The 17,764-nt window shown below is 39.3% G+C and overlaps 1 protein-coding gene across 1 annotated transcript; it reads left to right on the forward strand.

Annotated features, from left to right (window-relative positions):
- The first annotated feature begins 8,081 nt into the window (after positions 1 to 8,081).
- On the forward strand, positions 8,082 to 16,444 carry LOC133124845 (SLIT and NTRK-like protein 6). Its single transcript, XM_061236378.1, has 2 exons — positions 8,082 to 8,173; positions 13,933 to 16,444. The coding sequence occupies exon 2, from the start codon at positions 13,949 to 13,951 to the stop codon at positions 16,421 to 16,423; it is 2,475 nt and encodes an 824-aa protein (XP_061092362.1). The 5' UTR covers positions 8,082 to 8,173; positions 13,933 to 13,948; the 3' UTR covers positions 16,424 to 16,444.
- The last annotated feature ends 1,320 nt before the right edge of the window (positions 16,445 to 17,764 follow it).

A 17,764-nucleotide genomic window follows, 5' to 3' on the forward strand; every position in this document is an offset into this window, starting at 1 on the left:
ATTCACATGTCACCCCCCTGCTCAGCAACCTCCACTGGCTGCCTGTTATGGCTCGCATCAAATTTAAAACTTTGGTGCTTGCATACCAGGCAGTTAAGGGATCATCCATCCATCCATCCATTATCTGAACCCGCTTATCCTGATCAGGGTCACGGGGGGGCTGGAGCCTATCCCAGCATACATTGGGCGACACGGGGAGAACACGGGGAGACTGGGAGAACATGCAAACTCCACACAGAGAGGCCCCGGCCAACGGGGATTCGAACCCAGGACCTCCTTGCTGTGAGGCGGCAGTGCTACCCACTGCACCATCCGTGCCGCCAGTTAAGGGATTAGCCCCTGTATATATTCAATCACTTATCAAGACCTATACACCAACAAGACCCCTCCGTTCTGCCAATTTGTGCCGTCTGGCACCTCCCCCTCGCCACACCTGCACTTCACGCTCACGACTGCTGTCTGTCCTGGTCCCACGGTGGTGGAATGACCTCCCGGTGGATGTCAGAACGGCAGAGTCTCTGACCTCCTTCAAGCGCAGACTGAAGACTCAGGCTAAACCTTTCCCTCCCTAACTCACCACCATGATTAGCCTTATATATGCCATAGACTGTAATGGCACTTATATATAGATTGTATAGATATTGTTACTTGTATAGATATTGTTGTTGTTTTTTGTATTAGCTATTGTATTGTTGTATTGTAGCTGCCAACTGTGGTATGCTAGTTTGGAAGTTGATTGTATTCATCAAGGGTTCTGATTATCTGTATGTTTACATTAGGACTCGGAACTGTACTGTCCTCTCAGGTCCTCTTCGCACTTGTACTTGTGTTTGATCTGCACTTCGTTGTACGTCGCTCTGGATAAGAGCGTCTGCTAAATGCCATGTTATGTAATGTAATGAATTAGCTGGAGCCCTTTCAGAGAGGAATTTGCACATCCTGACAAAAGAGCATTGCTGTAATCTAATCTTGAGGTAACAAAAGCATGGACTAGCTTTTCTGCATCATTTAGGGACAGTAGCTTCCGAATTTTGTAGATATTCCTCAAGTGATAAAAAGCAACCCGAGAGATGTTTGTTATGTGCATTAAATGCAAGATCTGGATCAAAAGTAACACCAAGGTCTTTGATGACAGCACTTGATGTCATCACATGGAAATTCCATCAATGTTTGGCATATCATCAGATAATTTACATCTCAACGACTTGGGCCCCACTACCATTATCTCAGTCTTATCTGAGTTTAGCAAAAGAAAGTTATGATTCATCCATTTCTTTATGTCTTTAAGACAAGCTTCCATTTTTGACAGCTGGACAACTTCCTCAGGTTTGACTGATAGATACAACTGTGTTGTTAGCATAGCAGTGGAAGTTAATGCCATGCTTGCGAATTTTAACTGAAAGATATAACGTTAACTAGACTATTTAGTTTCCGCTGATGGCCAGATGACAAACAAAGCCAGCTAGGTAACAAACCCACCTAGCTCTCTGAAGTTAGCTCTATGAAGAAAATATTTAGGATATAAAAACGAATTAGGGAACTAACATTAGCAACAGAAAAGTATGAGAATTGAAGAACTTGGTTAGTAAAATGCGCATGTGACTACATCTGGCATTCAACTGTTTTTAGTCGCGGTTCTCACTGCAACAAAGGCTGCAGCCTAGTGCTACGCATTTTGCTGCTATCAATTGACGGAAAACGCTAGATATGAAATATAAAATACATAGATTATGTAGCATGATATAAAATAATTATCTGGGATATAAATTAGCAAGCTAGCAAGTCTAACAGCAAGTAAAAAAAGGGCTAATATTTGACAATATTTCCTGTTATCCTAGCTACCTGCATCACTATCCAAAAACCAATAACAAATTTCAATTAAAAATAATTTCAGTAACTATACACACAACCAAAATAAGTTGTAGAATCTTTGTGAGACGGGTGCGTGGGAGTTGGACCCAAAATGCACGACTCAGAAACAATGGCTAGATAAAGTCCCATCAGGGCTTTATTCGGGACGAATCCCAGGAGCATCGTCAAAACAAGCAATGTCCATACACGTAGATCCAGCCAAACAAACACAAAACAAAAAGCACGGTGCCGAGGGAAGAGGCAAACTTGTAGTCGGTAGGCGTGCAGGAAGGTCCGGTAGCAGGAGAGCTGTCAGCGGGGCAGAAGTACAGGCGGACGGCAGGCAGGGTCGTAGTCGAGGGCGATGCGGAAGTCGAAACCATGAAACAATCAGCGAGGCAAAGGTACAAAAATGGTAGGCGAAGACGTGGTCAAAAAACAAACGATGGTCAACGAAACAGAAATAAATAAATCATGGTCGGTAAAACAGGCTTGGATCTTAACGTGAATCAATCAGTGATAATGCTCAAGAGTTGCGTAGTAAACTAGAGGCAGACAATTTTGCAGTGAACAGTAGCGCGACTGGGATATAAATGCAGGTGTAGACAATTAGTTAGAGCGTAGCAAGGAAATGGAAAACAGGTGCGATGGATGACAAGTTTAACAAGGTAATTAGTAATCGTTAGTAATAAACCTATCCTGCCCTAGCATTAGTAAATTAGTAAATGACATGCACGAGAAACGTAGGTTCACGAAGGTAACATGAACACATGATTAGTATTGTTAGTTTCTACCCAATCCTGATCTAGCGTTAGTAGTTTTAGTAAATAGACAAATGGAAACAATTAGGGAGTGAATGACAGAAAGAGAGAGAGAGAAAAGGCGGAATGCAAGGTTTGCGGAAAGACATGTAAAAGTGTATGTTTAAACAGTAACCAGTCTACGAAACAATAAACATAAATCAAAACATAACACAAAACGAAACTAAGACGATAACCATTCAACATAACAAGGTAATATAATCGTAACAAAACATAACTAGACATGACGAGAAAATAAATCGTAACAAGAAATAAACTAAACATGACGAACCTAGATTTAACATAATACATGATAAGACAATACAAGACTAAGACAAAATAAATAAACATAAAACATGGCGAGACAGACCTGAAACGTGACACTTTGAGGAGCCCTGTCTGCTTGTGGCCCTTGGAATCGTCCCCACTGCCCCCATAATGAGTAAACATTTCTTATACATGGCATGTGATACAGTACTATTGGTTGTATTGTGAAGCCATTCACAGTACATTTGACATGCTTTGATTTATAGTAATTCACATTAATGTTGAGAGTTTGAGTAAAAAGTGGATTTTACAGTACACTACAGTTTGGTGTTTTACAGCAATTACAGTGTTTTTGTGTTGTTTTGTATTGTACAAATTTACACTGGATATGTACACAAATTTACTGGCAACCAGTGTACTTTAACTGAACTATATAATACAGAGGCTGTATGATCCTGCCACAGTCATGACATAACCCATCAATACTAGCCACAACAGCATATCGCAGCTCATGACAACAGTAATTCATGCAGAAAATGTTTGCAACATTCCCATAAAAATGATGACTGAATGTAAATTTCAAAGCAGATTTCAAAATAACTGCTACACAATGATGGCAGCATGCATTATGCCAGTGTAATTGCTATCTCAAGCTGCAAAATGTTGTCTTGACTGGCGATGACAGGTGCTGTGCCACCTTATGACAGGGTAATGTTGCCTCTATAACAAAGTGTTACTAGAGTTTCTAAATCACTGTCGCTGTCATGACTTAAGATACCGACAATAGAAACATGTGCAGACATGATACTGTCAAAAGAGAATTTTTTTTTCCTTGACTGACCTAACTCACAATTACATGCATTTGTGATTACTACATGATTCTGCCACCACACTGGCAAGTTAGTTTGATTTTTTATTTATCTGCATTAACTGAAGCTACAGACATTAACAGCTTTTAAACAACAATATATTCAGGAAGCTTTGAGGAACAATTGGAGTTTCAAAACAGTAGGAAATATTTGTGTTTATACGTAATCGAAGATAGATGTAATTCTGCCTTTCAACATGTGCTTATCTTGGGTGCTGTCTGTTTTCATTTTTAGAACTGTGTTGAACAAAGATATGGTAGGTTTACTAGAATAGGTGCAAATATTTTAACAGCTGACAGAGCACATGGGACAATTATGCAACTTCTCAGGAAAAGGTTGGTCGGGCAGATTCTGACAAGCATAAGCCTCAGATCAATTTACATTGCTGTCATACTGGGAAATTATTCAAGTGTGAATTGACCTGGTAAATGTTCAAACTAGGTGGGACAAAAACATGCATCAATAATAATTCTTACATGAACAGAAACAAAGAGTAGTCATGTAAAAATGTTGCACATAGTACTACCCAGTATGGATTTGTGTGCACATTTGTTGTATGTCAGGTATCAGCTATATTTCTTTAACATTTAAGTCTGTGGAAGGGATATTTAACCCTTGTGTTGTCTTAAGGGTCAAAAATGTTTACGTTTTTTTCAACTAAAAATTTGATGACAAAGTTTGTGACAGGTTGTTTCTTCAGATAAAATAGATTTGGGGTTTAAAATTCAATTAAGCTGCTTTATTGTAGGGGTTTAGTGAAGGCGGGTCATTTTTGTAGGGCGGCATTAATGGTGCAGTGGGTAGCACTGCCGCCTCACAGCAAGGCGGTCCTGGGTTTGAATCCGGGGCCTCTCTATGTGGAGGCCATGGGATCATTGTTGGTGCCAGACAGGCTGGTTTGAGTTTTTCTCTAATCTTTTGGGATTTTCATGCACAACGATCTATGGAGTTTACTCAGAATGGTGCAAAAGGCAAAAAAACATCCAGTGAGTGGACATTCTGCGGCGCCATAAATGCCTTTTTGATTAGAGAGATCAACAGAGAATGGCCAGACTGGTTCAACTGGCCGACAGAATAGCTACGGTAACTAGTAATACCAGTTAATCATCACTTCAATGCCACAGCATATTTGAGTATTGTTGCCAGTGGTGTACTGGCAATCGGACATACCAGGACAAATCTCCCCCCACACACCCTTCATGGCCACAATATACCCATCTTCTAATGGCTACTTCCAGCATGATAATGCACCATGTCACAAAGCAAAAGTCATCTCAAACTGGATCATGAACATGACAATATGTTCAGTGTTCGTCAGTGGCCTTCCCAGTCACTGGATCTAAATCTAATAGAACACCTTTGGGATGTGGTAGAACAGGAGATTCACAACATGAATGTGCAGCTGACAAATCGGCAGAAATTGCATGATGCATGGAACAGAATCTCAAAGGAATGCTTTCAACATCTTGTGGAATCCATGCCATGAAGAATTGAATAAATTAGCCGTTTCAAGAGCAAATGGAGGCCCTACCCAGTATTGGTATAGTATTCCTAATAAAGTGCTCAGTGACTGTATATTAATCATATTTCATCTTCACATATCTCCTCCTTTAAGACTTACAATAAATCTTGATAATAAACTTTCATACACATTTTTCTTTTTTTTAAGCTTAGGCTTCATACTTTTCAAGTGAATCAAGATTTTTGTATAATAATAATAATAATAATAATGTGTTTTCATGTACTAAGTGATGAACTTTTGAGACAGTGCCAGGACAGGTCACAAAAACTGTGTGGGAAAAGTAACTCGTGCCTCCAGGTGAAATTTCATGGAACAGGTTTGTTTCTGTGTTCTTCAGCCAAATAGTTGTGATGTTGTGAAATGTTGTGGAAAGAAGAATCATGCATAGCTTAAATAAATGCCAAATGTAAGATTTGAATAAATGTGAAATAAAAGGTAATGTAATGTTACTATACACTGCATTAATCTAGGCTGTGTACAACCAAAACTAAGGAGGCATCCATAAATTGTGTGCTGTTTCTGTGACTAAATGTAATTTCTTTGTTCTATATTAATTCATGCAGTATATGGGCTGTGCCTATTGACCAGGGAAAAACAGTTCTGCATCCATTTAATAATGCTTTATGTCAATGTATTACCCTACATGTAAACTATAAGTTAAAGCTTTATAGTTAATTTTGTTAGTGAATACAGTTATACAAAAACAAAGCTTAAAGGTTTGTTTGTTTTTTTGTTTTGTTTTTTCCACAAAAGTAAAAACAGCAGCCCTAGGAGGGAAAAAACATTCCTGTCAACTGTGATCAATGGATTTTGATGCCAGTTTGAATTAATGATACTCAATACATTATGCGCCTTGATAAGAGCAAGCCATGCCAGCCCGGATCAGCTACAGCATCCCTTTTTTTTTTTTCTCCCAATTTGGTGGCCAATTGTATCCCGTCTAATTCAATTGGAGCTAGTATTGGATGCACCGCCCACACCCCGTCCCTTGGCGGCCTTACGAGAGCGACACGCCTTCTTCAAGCCGTCTCGCCACATGCTGGTAACCGTGATTCCAAGGCGCCCGAGGTGCTTTTTGTGCGGCAATCTACTAACCCTGCCAGGTCCCTCCCCCTGGAGCAGCGAGCCAGTTATGCTGCTCCACGTGAGCCGGTCAAGCTTGGCTTTTTGGCAGACCGAGAATCGACCCCGGTCCCCAGTGTGCAACTGCAGCGAACATCGTGGAATTTCTGTAAGAAAGACAATGCTGTGAAGAAGTACAGACCCCTTCCTAATTTCCAATATTACTGCATATGTGTCACATTAAATTGTTTCAGATGATCTTTCTACAAAATGAATTATTATTAAATAATAATCTAAAAAATGTTTTGAGTACATTTTGTCTAAAGAGCTGAAACTAGTCATTGTGACAAACTAATATGCAATTATAGAGGAAATCAGGAAGGGGGTTAAATACTTTTTTCATAGCACTTGTTGGTAGAATTGTAAGGCAGGTTATGTACAAGGTTACATAAGGTAAACCACAATTATTTTGTCTTTCTTGAACCTCTGAGTGATTTGTTAACACCACATCATTTCCACACATTAGACGGCACTAGAAGCTGTCATTTCAGATTCATTGCATGTATGTATGAAACACAGGCACAACCTCCTATTATTAAGACAGATATCATAAGTGCAGATCTGCATTGCCAGCTCATGGAATAAATGTATGCATACATAGAAATGTGTGTTGCAATCAGTGTAGCAAACTATTATAGTACAATGAAGCATTGGAGGGTGTGTTTCCTTTATTAAATTACAGCAGACATCCTGTGTGTAGCCTACTGCAGTCATCTTGCTGCTTAGTTTGAGTTTTACATTGAACTTGCCCCACAGGTTTTGTTGGCACGCAATATTTTAACAAGCAATCTAGGCGGATACGAAGTTGAAATCTGGATCTTGTTTTTAATGTTAGTCATCTTGTTCTGAGTCTGGATAGCTATCACACAGTTGTCAATTTGCATATATCCTTATATTTTAGTTACTGGAAAGGTGCTTGGTAACGTGCACAACACATAGTCATATGTCGCATTAGGAAATATTACATGTCCATTCCGATTATTGTGATTATTCAGAGAACTTTAAATTTTAGATGCTATTTATACAGCTGAGTATTTTACCAAATCAATTCAGGTTAAGCAACAAATGTACAATGGCAGTGCTTGACCTAGGAATCAAACCTTGGAGTCGCAAGCCCATGTCCCTAACTATTATACGACAACATTACAATACACTATTTCGTTTATATAGGTGATATTCTGCAGGTAATAGTCTGATAATGTAAAGACAGGCAAGGGCACACACACACAAGGCAACATCCTAGTATACAATACCTGAATTGTTAGTATCAATATCTGTAGGATATTTTATACGATACTGATATTTAAAAATTACAGAGATGCCCACTAGTGCGTAGGTAGTTATAAAGCGTCATCACTGTTATCGACGAGGACTTTGCTGTCCTCATAAATAGCAGTGCCTTTGTAAAAGAGGATCTGAAGAACTCCCAGTACTCTCGCTTTCGTGAATGCATACAGAAATAGTGCTTATAGGCTCAGCCAGTCATCGCAACTATTTACGCCCACATATTAGCCGCCGGCAATCTCGGTAATCTCAAAGTAAAAGGAGCTAAAGGAAAAGAAGAGAAGGAGAAGAAGAAGAAAGAGGTTTTCAAATATTCACAAAAATTCACAAATCTACAAAATTCATTCTATCGCCGATATGAAGTATCAAATAAATGTCTGAGGAAACTTCTGCTTTCATCAGAAAAATATAAGTGGATTAAGAGTCAACTTTCTTTTATCCGTCCGTGTGTTTACCGGGTAAGTGACCTCCGCGGAGGAAAATCTTTCCTTTGGCATTTAGCCTATTAACAGCCTGTATTAAGGACAGAAAGCGTGATTCATTTTCCTTCTGTATTGCGATGCGATCTATGATTATTGTCTACAAAATATTTAATAATAGTGTAGAGTTGCTAGGCTAATCTTATATCAGATAGATACGGGATGAAATTGCTTTATGCAATTCGTGAAGGAATCATATTCATGACACCGTAAAGCAAGGATTCTTACTGTAGGCTACTTACAGGAACATGCTACTAATAAAGAGAAATAAGCGCATTCATTTTGCCAATAGAGGTTGCAATTTCTAGGGTTGTATTGCAAAAACGAACCAATACTAACCGTTGCGCATTTGTCGCGACGGTATCAGTGAGAAAAAAACGAAGCGTAACCCTAGGTTCTTGAAAGCGGCAAAGTTGTTTGGAAGTTTACAAACTATGGAACGACTATGGAAATATCGAATGATCATTATGTGACCAAGTCATTGTGACCAGTATTACAGTGTAGCCTATAAAGTAAACTTGGAAGCAGCCTGTGCGTCACGGACATACTGGATGTCTGATCTTGCATTCTACTGATATAATAATAGCGAATAGGCTATATACTGTACAGTGTAAAAAAAAAAAAAATCCTTCCAATAAGAACCATGTGATAGTCGAGTTGAAGGGTTCTTTGTTCAATAGTAAGTTCCTGCACTACCGGAGGCTGCAGTTTCTGGACCGCATTTCTAGGACCCTAATTGAACCTGGCGAATTTGTCTTAGTTAACGACTTATAGTTTTAAAGGTTTATTCCACCCAAATATTACTTTCTGTCCAAGTTCTTATAGTTGTAGAGGTTTATTCCACCCAAATATTGCATTTGTCCACGTACCATACTACTTTCTGTCTTGCAATTCAGCTTGGTTGCTAAGAGTTGCATGTTGGGTCTTTTGTGTAATTATCAACAATAACACGCAACAATACATGCAACAGATTCAACAAGGCCAATACAAAGACAATACAACATCCCCTTTGCCCATCAGCTCAACACGGAGGTTCCAACTTTGGTGGAATAGGTGAAAAGGCTAATAAACTATATGTATTGTTCAAATATATGGGACTACTATATACTTTTATTTCAATACATTTCCTCTCATGTTTCAATAATCTCATTTATTCTGAAAACTGTAGGTGTCAAAAATACTGGCACCCCAAACAATTATTGTAAATAAAATCAAACAAAGTGAAAATGCTGAGCATACTAAAACCAAGGGTCTGGAGTTTGCCAGAGATCATTGTAATTATGACAGGAAGAGAGTGCTGTGGTCAGAGGAGAACACAATTGAATGTTTTGGCCATATACATCATCGACATGGTGTTGTTTGGTGGCAATAGAGGAATACAAACAAGGAGGACACCTACTGTCAAATATGGAGGTGGTTCATTGATGTTTTGGATATATTTATCTTGCAGAGGTCCAGTGGCACTATTTAAGATTAATGTCATAATGAATTATGAATTCAACACCAAAAACTTTTGGCTGACAATCTGGTTGTCTCTGCAAGGAAGCTGAGACTTGGTCAAAGGTAGATTTTCCTGCTGGACAATGACTCTGAGCATACATCAAAATCCACTTTGTTAAGTGAAAACAACATCCACGTTTTGCAATGACCATCTCAGCCAGACTTAAATCCCATCAAGAACCTGCAGTCTGACCTGAAAAGGGGGGTCCATATGTGCAAACCAAATGATATCAACGATTCTGTTGTGCATGGAGGAATGGTAAAAATCCCTCAAAATGAGTTCTCTTTCACACATTATAGGAAAAGACCCATGGCTGTCATTTTTTCCAGTGGTGCACAAAGTATTAAACCAAGGGTTAAAAGGGCCCCAATGCGCTTCAAGTCAGTTACCTAAACTAGAAATATAAACAGCCAGAACAATACAGTAATAAGGACTTCTTACCCGGACAACTTCATGGGGAATAGCCCAAAATAAAGAAAGCTGGAGAAAGGGATACTCAGAGCAAAATGCTATGTAATGAAGCGGGAGAGACTTACGTCTTCTTTCGAGTGAAGAGTGCAAAAAAGTTTTGTGATTGTGATTGTGATTGTGGTGTAATTTTGTGGTTATCATATAGTTTGTCTGAACCAGGGAATATTGCTATTAAGTAATCATACCGTGTGGTGTTTTTATCCTATTCAGTGTCTAACTGTCCTCAGAGTGTGCTGGCTTTCATTGTTACTCAGCACTTAATTGATCAATAAAAGCAGTTCATTACAGTTAGCTCACATCACCTTGTTTTTTGGGTCTGAATTAGTTGCTTATTTTAAGGTGAAAACAAAAACCAGCATGCACCTCTTTAGGACCAGGGTTGCTGGCCCCCGGCCCGAGAGGAATACAGTGAAAATAAAACTTTAGGGTTTGTGTTTTATTCTTTACATGGTTTACATGCATGTCATGTCTTCAGTTAGAGAAGCTCTATTTATTTACTGACTTGAAGAAGGCTATGGAGAATTACAGAGATCTCAATCCTTTGTATTTCTTGAGTGACTTTGAGTTAATACTCAATAGAGACCTCAAAATGACTTCAGTTTACACTCACTGAGCACTTTATTATGTATTTATTAAACGTATTTCTTTACTTATTGGTCTACTGCTGCTATAGCCTATCCACTTAGAGTTGTGTGTTCAGAGATGCTCTTCTGCATACCACTGTTGTAATGACCTCTCATTAACAAGGCGTTTTTGCCTGCAGAACTGCACCTCAGCAGTTTCTGAGACTCAAACCACCCTGTCTGGCACCAACAAACATTCCATGGTCAAAGTCACTTAGATTACATTTCTTCCCCATTCTGATATTTGGTCTGTCCCGCCTGGACTATTGCAATACTCTGCTGGCTGGCCTTCCAGCATCTGCCATTAGACCCCTACAACTGATCCAGAATGCTGCAGCCCGTCTGGTATTCAATGTTCCCAGACATTCACATGTCACCCCCCTGCTCAGCAACCTCCACTGGCTGCCTGTTATGGCTCGCATCAAATTTAAAACTTTTGTGCTCATGTACCAGGCAGTTAAGGGATCAGCCCCTGTATATATTCAATCACTTATCAAGACCTATACACCAACAAGACCCCTTCGTTCTGCCACTTCGTGCCGTCTGGCGCCTCCCCCTCGCCATACCTGCACTTCTCGCTCACGACTGCTGTCTGTCCTGGCCCCACGGTGGTGGAATGACCTCCCGGTGGATGTCAGAACGGCAGAGTCTCTGACCTCTTTCAAGCGCAGACTGAAGACTCATCTGTTCAGGCTACACCCTCCCTAACCCACCACCATGATTAGCCTTATATATGCCATAGACTGTAATGGCACTTATATAGTTGTATAGATATTGTTGTTTTTTGTATTTTTTAATTATTGTTTTTTATTATTTTTATTTTTTAGCTATTGTATTGTTGTACTCAGGGTATTCTAGCTGCCAACTGTGATAGGCTAGTTTGGAAGTTGATGTATTCTTCAAGGTTTCCGATTATATCTGTATGGTTACACTAGGACTCGGAACTGTACTGTCCTCTCAGGTCCTCTTTGCACTTGTACTTGTGTTTGATCTGCACTTTGTTGTACGTCGCTCTGGATAAGAGCGTCTGCTAAATGCCATGTAATGTAATGTAATGTAATGGTCTGAACAACAGCTGAACCTCTTGAGCACGTCTGCATGCTTTTATGCATTTAGTTGCTGCCACATGATTGGCTGATTAAATATTTGCATTAACAATCTGGTGTGCAGGTCTACCTAATTGAGTGTATATGCATCAAGTCAGGTGTTGAATTTGTTGATATTTGAAATTTAAACCCTCGCCATTTTTGATGCATCATTTTGTGCATCATTTTGTGCCCATGGAGGGGTATAGTTCAGCCTTGTTTGTGTACCTTGTTCAGCCTTCATTAATTGCACAGAAATGTCATGCAAATATGCACATGGGCAGTCTTATCAAAAACGCTCTTTTCAGTCTTCAGTGATTCAGTGAGACCAGTTTTGCAGCAGCATTTGTAAAATAATTATTGTGAGATGAAAGGTGGAAGTGAATGTATCCCAAAAGTTTGTATGTTGATAAATGCAAAATGACATGATGCCTTCCCAAGAGGAAAGAACCATTCTATAATTGTAATTTTTATATGATTCCTTATGAGCTGAATAAATGCTTGCTGATAGGTTGGCCCTACTTACATGCATGAACAGACAATTGCAGACTTCACTGACATCAAATTGAGCCGCAGTCTCTTTGCTTCAAGCTACTCATTTGATTTTGAAAACTCTGTTATTTTTACTTGTCTGATATGCATTGTGAAATGCAACTGATGATCTGCCAAGTTCTCTGACTAAAATATTTGCACACATTTTTGATAAGGCTGTCACCATGCAAAGACAGTCCTAATTATAAGATGTAGCTGACCCATCTACTGTATCTGCTCAGATGTGAAATGGCAAATCAGTCTGACTTTCATCCCCACCACTCCACCACTGCCCATGTCTGCAAGCTTTTTTTGCATTTAGTTGCTGCCACATGATTGGCTGATTCAATATTTGCATTAACAAGCTGGTGTACAGGTATACCTAATAAAGTGCTCACTGAGTGTATTATACAGTATATATAATCGAAAAATCTACTGCTCTCATACATACGTTTCACCACATGCAGTACCATGTAATTCCAATGGAGGGAAGAAGGGTGAAACAGATTAGATGCCATGCATTTTGAAATGGTTTTTATTCTTAATTATACAGGTCCTGGAGCATCTGTTAAGATAGATGTCGCCATGAACACCCCCCTCCCTATGAGCTTACAAGATTTCCATTTTGATTTAAAAATTGAACTTTTGAATGGAATTCCTTTATGAGTATCAACTTATATAAGTACACATATCATATAATGAAAAATTATGTGTATAGAGTTTAAAGCATTTTTAATTATTAAAAGAATGGTTTAAGCAGGTGGTTTTCATGTTGTGGCTGATTGGTGTATGTGCCACAGAGTGAGAAGTGAAACATGGAATGTGTGAGCAAACTGAAACATGCCGTACATGCAAGGAGGCCGAAGAATATTTCTGAGCTAGAGGTGTTCTGCCATGACAATTGGGAAAAATTCCAAAAGCATGAATGTACAGACTGGCTGGCTACAGGAAGCATTTACAAGCTGTTACAATTGCCCAAGGAGGAGTTACAAAGTGCTAACTGACAGGGTTCACAAACTTTTGCACAGAGCCTTTTTCCTCTTTTTATTATTTTGAAACTGTACATTTTTTTAAATAAAAATTTACCATGCTTTAATATTTGAAGAAAGGGGCTTTTTGACCAAGGGTGCCCACATTTTTTCACACTACTGCAGATGTAAAGTAAGCATTAATGGAGGCGGTCTTCAAAAAAACCTCACCAAAAATAAAAAAATAAATAAAACAATACTTTTTAGTGTCTTACATATAGTGAGTAGAGTATCGTATTACTTCCTCTTTTAAAATCCACTGAACATAATTTTGTTTGTCTTTCTTTATGTGCATGGCTTGGTTTGCATTTTCATTTCATGAATGCATGTAAACTTACACTATAATAGTTTTCCTTTTGAATAATGAATTAGACTACAGTCTAATCAATCATCCTTGTTTCATACCCAGTCTGTCAATCGCTGGGACATTTTCATCAGATTAATGGTACATATTTTTGGGTGAAATGATGACAACAAATATTTCTCTTTTTTTCCACAGATATACATGAGTGAAAATGTTGTACTGCATCATTTTCTTTTCTTCATTCGTTGTTGCTACTGGGACTCAGAACATCCAACCCCTCCAGTCATCAACAGAGGGATCTTGTGACAGATTTTGTACTTGCAAAGAAAAAGACAATGTTTTGATTGTGAACTGCGAGGAAAGAAATATTACCAAAATAACACAAATACAGTTGCCTTTAGCCTTACCTTTCCATCTTAATCTGTATAAAAATGATTTAGTAGAGTTGAAGGCAGAAGAGCTGGATGGTTTCAGGAATGCCATCTCACTTAATCTGGGATCTAACAGTATACAGCAGATAGAACCTGGAGTTTTCAGTGCACTTAGCTCTCTTAAGAGGCTCCATATTAACAGCAATTTTTTAGTGACCTTAAAAGAGGACACTTTTCAAGGCTTGCTGAACCTGGAGTACCTGCAGGCAGACACAAACTTCATCCACACAATTGAATCCGGGGCATTCAGCAAACTAGTGCATCTCAAAGTGTTAATACTGAATGACAACGCCATTGAATTCCTTCCCACTAACATTTTCCGGTTTGTGCCTCTGACCCACTTGGATTTGCGTGGAAATCAGTTGCAGTCACTGCCTTACATGGGCTTTCTGGAGCACCTTGGACGAATCATGACGTTTTTGCTGGAGGACAATAACTGGGTGTGCGATTGCGAAATATTACCTCTGAAAATATGGATGGAGAACATGAGTGGACAGACTTCTATAAGTGAGGTTATTTGTAGCAGTCCCCCCCACCTCCAAGACAGTCTCCTAAGCAAAGTGAAGCAGGAAGTGCTTTGCCCCTCTTACTCTGAGGCAGATTTAGTGGGGCCCTCCAAGTTACTGCTAAAAGCTACATCTTCTAATGCTGAACAGGTTCCAAAAGGAATGGATGCCAAAGATGATGCAAAGATCCCAGCTCCAGACCATAAGCCAGGGGTTGCCTTCTGCAGTGACCAGTGCTCCTGTCATATTCATCCAACTGCAGGTTTTATAATACACTGTCAGGACAGAGGGATTAGAAGAATCTCAGATATTGGATTGCTCCAGCAAAGCCCAACAAAGCTTGTACTGACAGGAAACATGGTTCAAAGACTGTTTCAATTTGATTTTGTTGCTTTTGAAGGTTTGGAATTGCTGAATTTGGCAAACAACCAAATTGATTCCATTGATGATAATACTTTCCTTACATTAGGCCAGTTAAAAAAGCTTTATCTGAATGGCAATAGATTGGAAATGATTTCCCCGGGAATGTTTATTGGACTCCACAGTCTTGAGTATCTGTATTTGGAATATAATGTCATCAAAAATATTCTTTCCTGGACATTTAACACCATGCCAAATCTCAAGCTTCTGTATTTAAATAACAATCTTCTTCAAACTCTACCATCACATGTATTTCACAATGTCCCACTGGCCAGGTTGAATCTGAGGAAGAATTTATTCATGCACCTACCTGTGAGCAGTGTTCTGGACCAGCTGCTTTCTCTGGAGCAGATTTATTTGGAAGACAATCCTTGGGACTGCAGTTGTGATTTGGTGGCTCTTAAACAGTGGGTAGGGAAACTCGGGGAAGATATCGTTGTGGGTAGGGTTTTATGTCAGACCCCCAGTGAAATTGCCAATGTGGAACTTAGAACTTTGAGACTTGATGTAATGTGCTCTGGCTTAATGTTGCATTCCCTCCCAACAAAAGAGGGAGTTGAAGGTACACCAGCCACAGTAACCACTGAGAGAAGTACAAAGGGCTTCTTCCAATTCTTCAATGCCGTCCCTCTTTCAGTACTGATCGTTAGCCTACTGATCATTTTCTTTGTCATCATTTTCTGCGCTGCGGGAGCAGCTGTCTTCATTCTGCACCGCCGGCAGAGGTCAAGCAAAAAACAGGCCAATGATCAGCCAAGGGAGAACAGCCCCTTCCACGTGCAGTACAGCGTGCAGACCATGCATCACACGGCTCAGAGGCCCAGAGCTTACTCGTATAGTGAACCTGCACAGAGTACGGTGATGCAGGTGTGCAGGAGTCCCACCTACTGCGCTCGTAAGAAAGTGCACGAACTGGACGAGCTGGACGAGCTGAGCCTCGATGAAATGAAGCATGTGTGCCGTAGCCTCCTGGAGCCGACAAATGACTTGCCCCCTGCTGGGCCCAATTTTAAACTCAGGGCCATCACAGACTGCCCATCAGACTTGGTCAGTCTTGGGGACACGGGTTCCCTATATCAAAACATCCTTAAACGGGAAAGGGACCTGCAGCAACTAGGCATCACAGACTATCTCCGAGAAAACATTGCCCAGCTTCAGCCCCCTGCTGAGATCCAGGGTCAGGGAAGATTAATGGAGGCAATTATGTATGCCCGATCACGGAAGGTTCTGGTTGAACACTCTAAAAATGAGTATTTTGAACTCAAAGCCAAATTACGCGCAGAGCCAGACTACCTGGAGGTAATAGAGAATCAGACTTCAGTAACCTAACAAAAAGCACATTTTATGGGTTTGCACTCAAACACTCAAAGTGCCTTTGTAATTTGCAGATATTATATATATATATATATATATATATATATATATATATATATATATATATATATATGTATACACAGTGAGCACTTTATTAGTTATGAATTAGACTTATTTTTTAGACTTATTGGTCTTCTGCTGCTGTACCCTATCCACTTAAGAGGTTTGACGTCTTGTGTTCAGAAATGCTCTTCTGCACACCACTGTTGCAAAGTGTGGTTATTTGTATTACTGTCACCTTCCTGTCAGCTTTGTCTGACCCTTCTCCTCTGACCTCTCTCATTAACAAGGCATTTTAGACCACAGAACTGCTGCTCAGTGGCAGTTTTTCGCTTTCCCTACCATCTCTGTAAGCTCTAGAGACTGTTGTGCGTGACAATCACAGAAAGTCAGCAGTTTCAGTAATACTCAAACCACCTCATCCAACAATCATGATCTCAGTCACTTTAATCACATTTCTTCCCTGATGTGTGGTGTTATAAGCTGGTGTACAATTGTAAATAATATAGTGGTCACAGAGTATAGAGTCACCTTGATGACCATTTCGCCAACAAATGTGTTCCATACTGCATCAGCATAATTTACAGCTGAATCTAGTCCCACCCCCAATTCCCATAGAGATCCATTCAAATGCAAAAAGCAAAAAAATCTTGTTGTACGACAACCTGAAAATAAGATATCAATGATTATGTTGATGGGTCAGGAAGTCATGGCATGCACAGGATTTGCAACTAAGTACAAAACATGACTCTGTTAACATCTAAAAAGTGCTGTAATAACAACAGAGAAAATAAGATATTAAATCAGAAAAAGCAGAAAAAGACAAGATGACCACATATATACTTGATAATTATTTGAAGTCTCTAAAATACTTTTTTATTTTAAATTACTGCATGCAATTTTGTTGTAGCCATAGTATAAGATATATAAACCACTTCATATCTCCGCATATACAAGAATGTTTGACACTTCAGGGTTGTTAACAATCACCATTGTGACACTTATGTCATATGTTCTTGTATATGTGTGTGTGTTTGTGCATATTTAGTTTGTGTATTATTTTTTTCACACAAACCTGGAGTCCATAAAGAATTCTGATACACTCATCTACACTTCTGATGATAACTGAAGATATACATATGGCAAAGCTAAATATTTAGCTGTTTGTAAATAAATACAATTAAACAACTGAGAAATATTGAATTGTTTAGGTCTGGCTTTTATTTTGGCAATAAACAGCATAGGTGCTGTGTAATGTGGACAATGAAAAGGACAGAATAAAGCATACTATATGGC

This window comes from Conger conger, chromosome 3 (assembly GCF_963514075.1).
Source record: "Conger conger chromosome 3, fConCon1.1, whole genome shotgun sequence".
Lineage (NCBI taxonomy): Eukaryota > Metazoa > Chordata > Actinopteri > Anguilliformes > Congridae > Conger > Conger conger.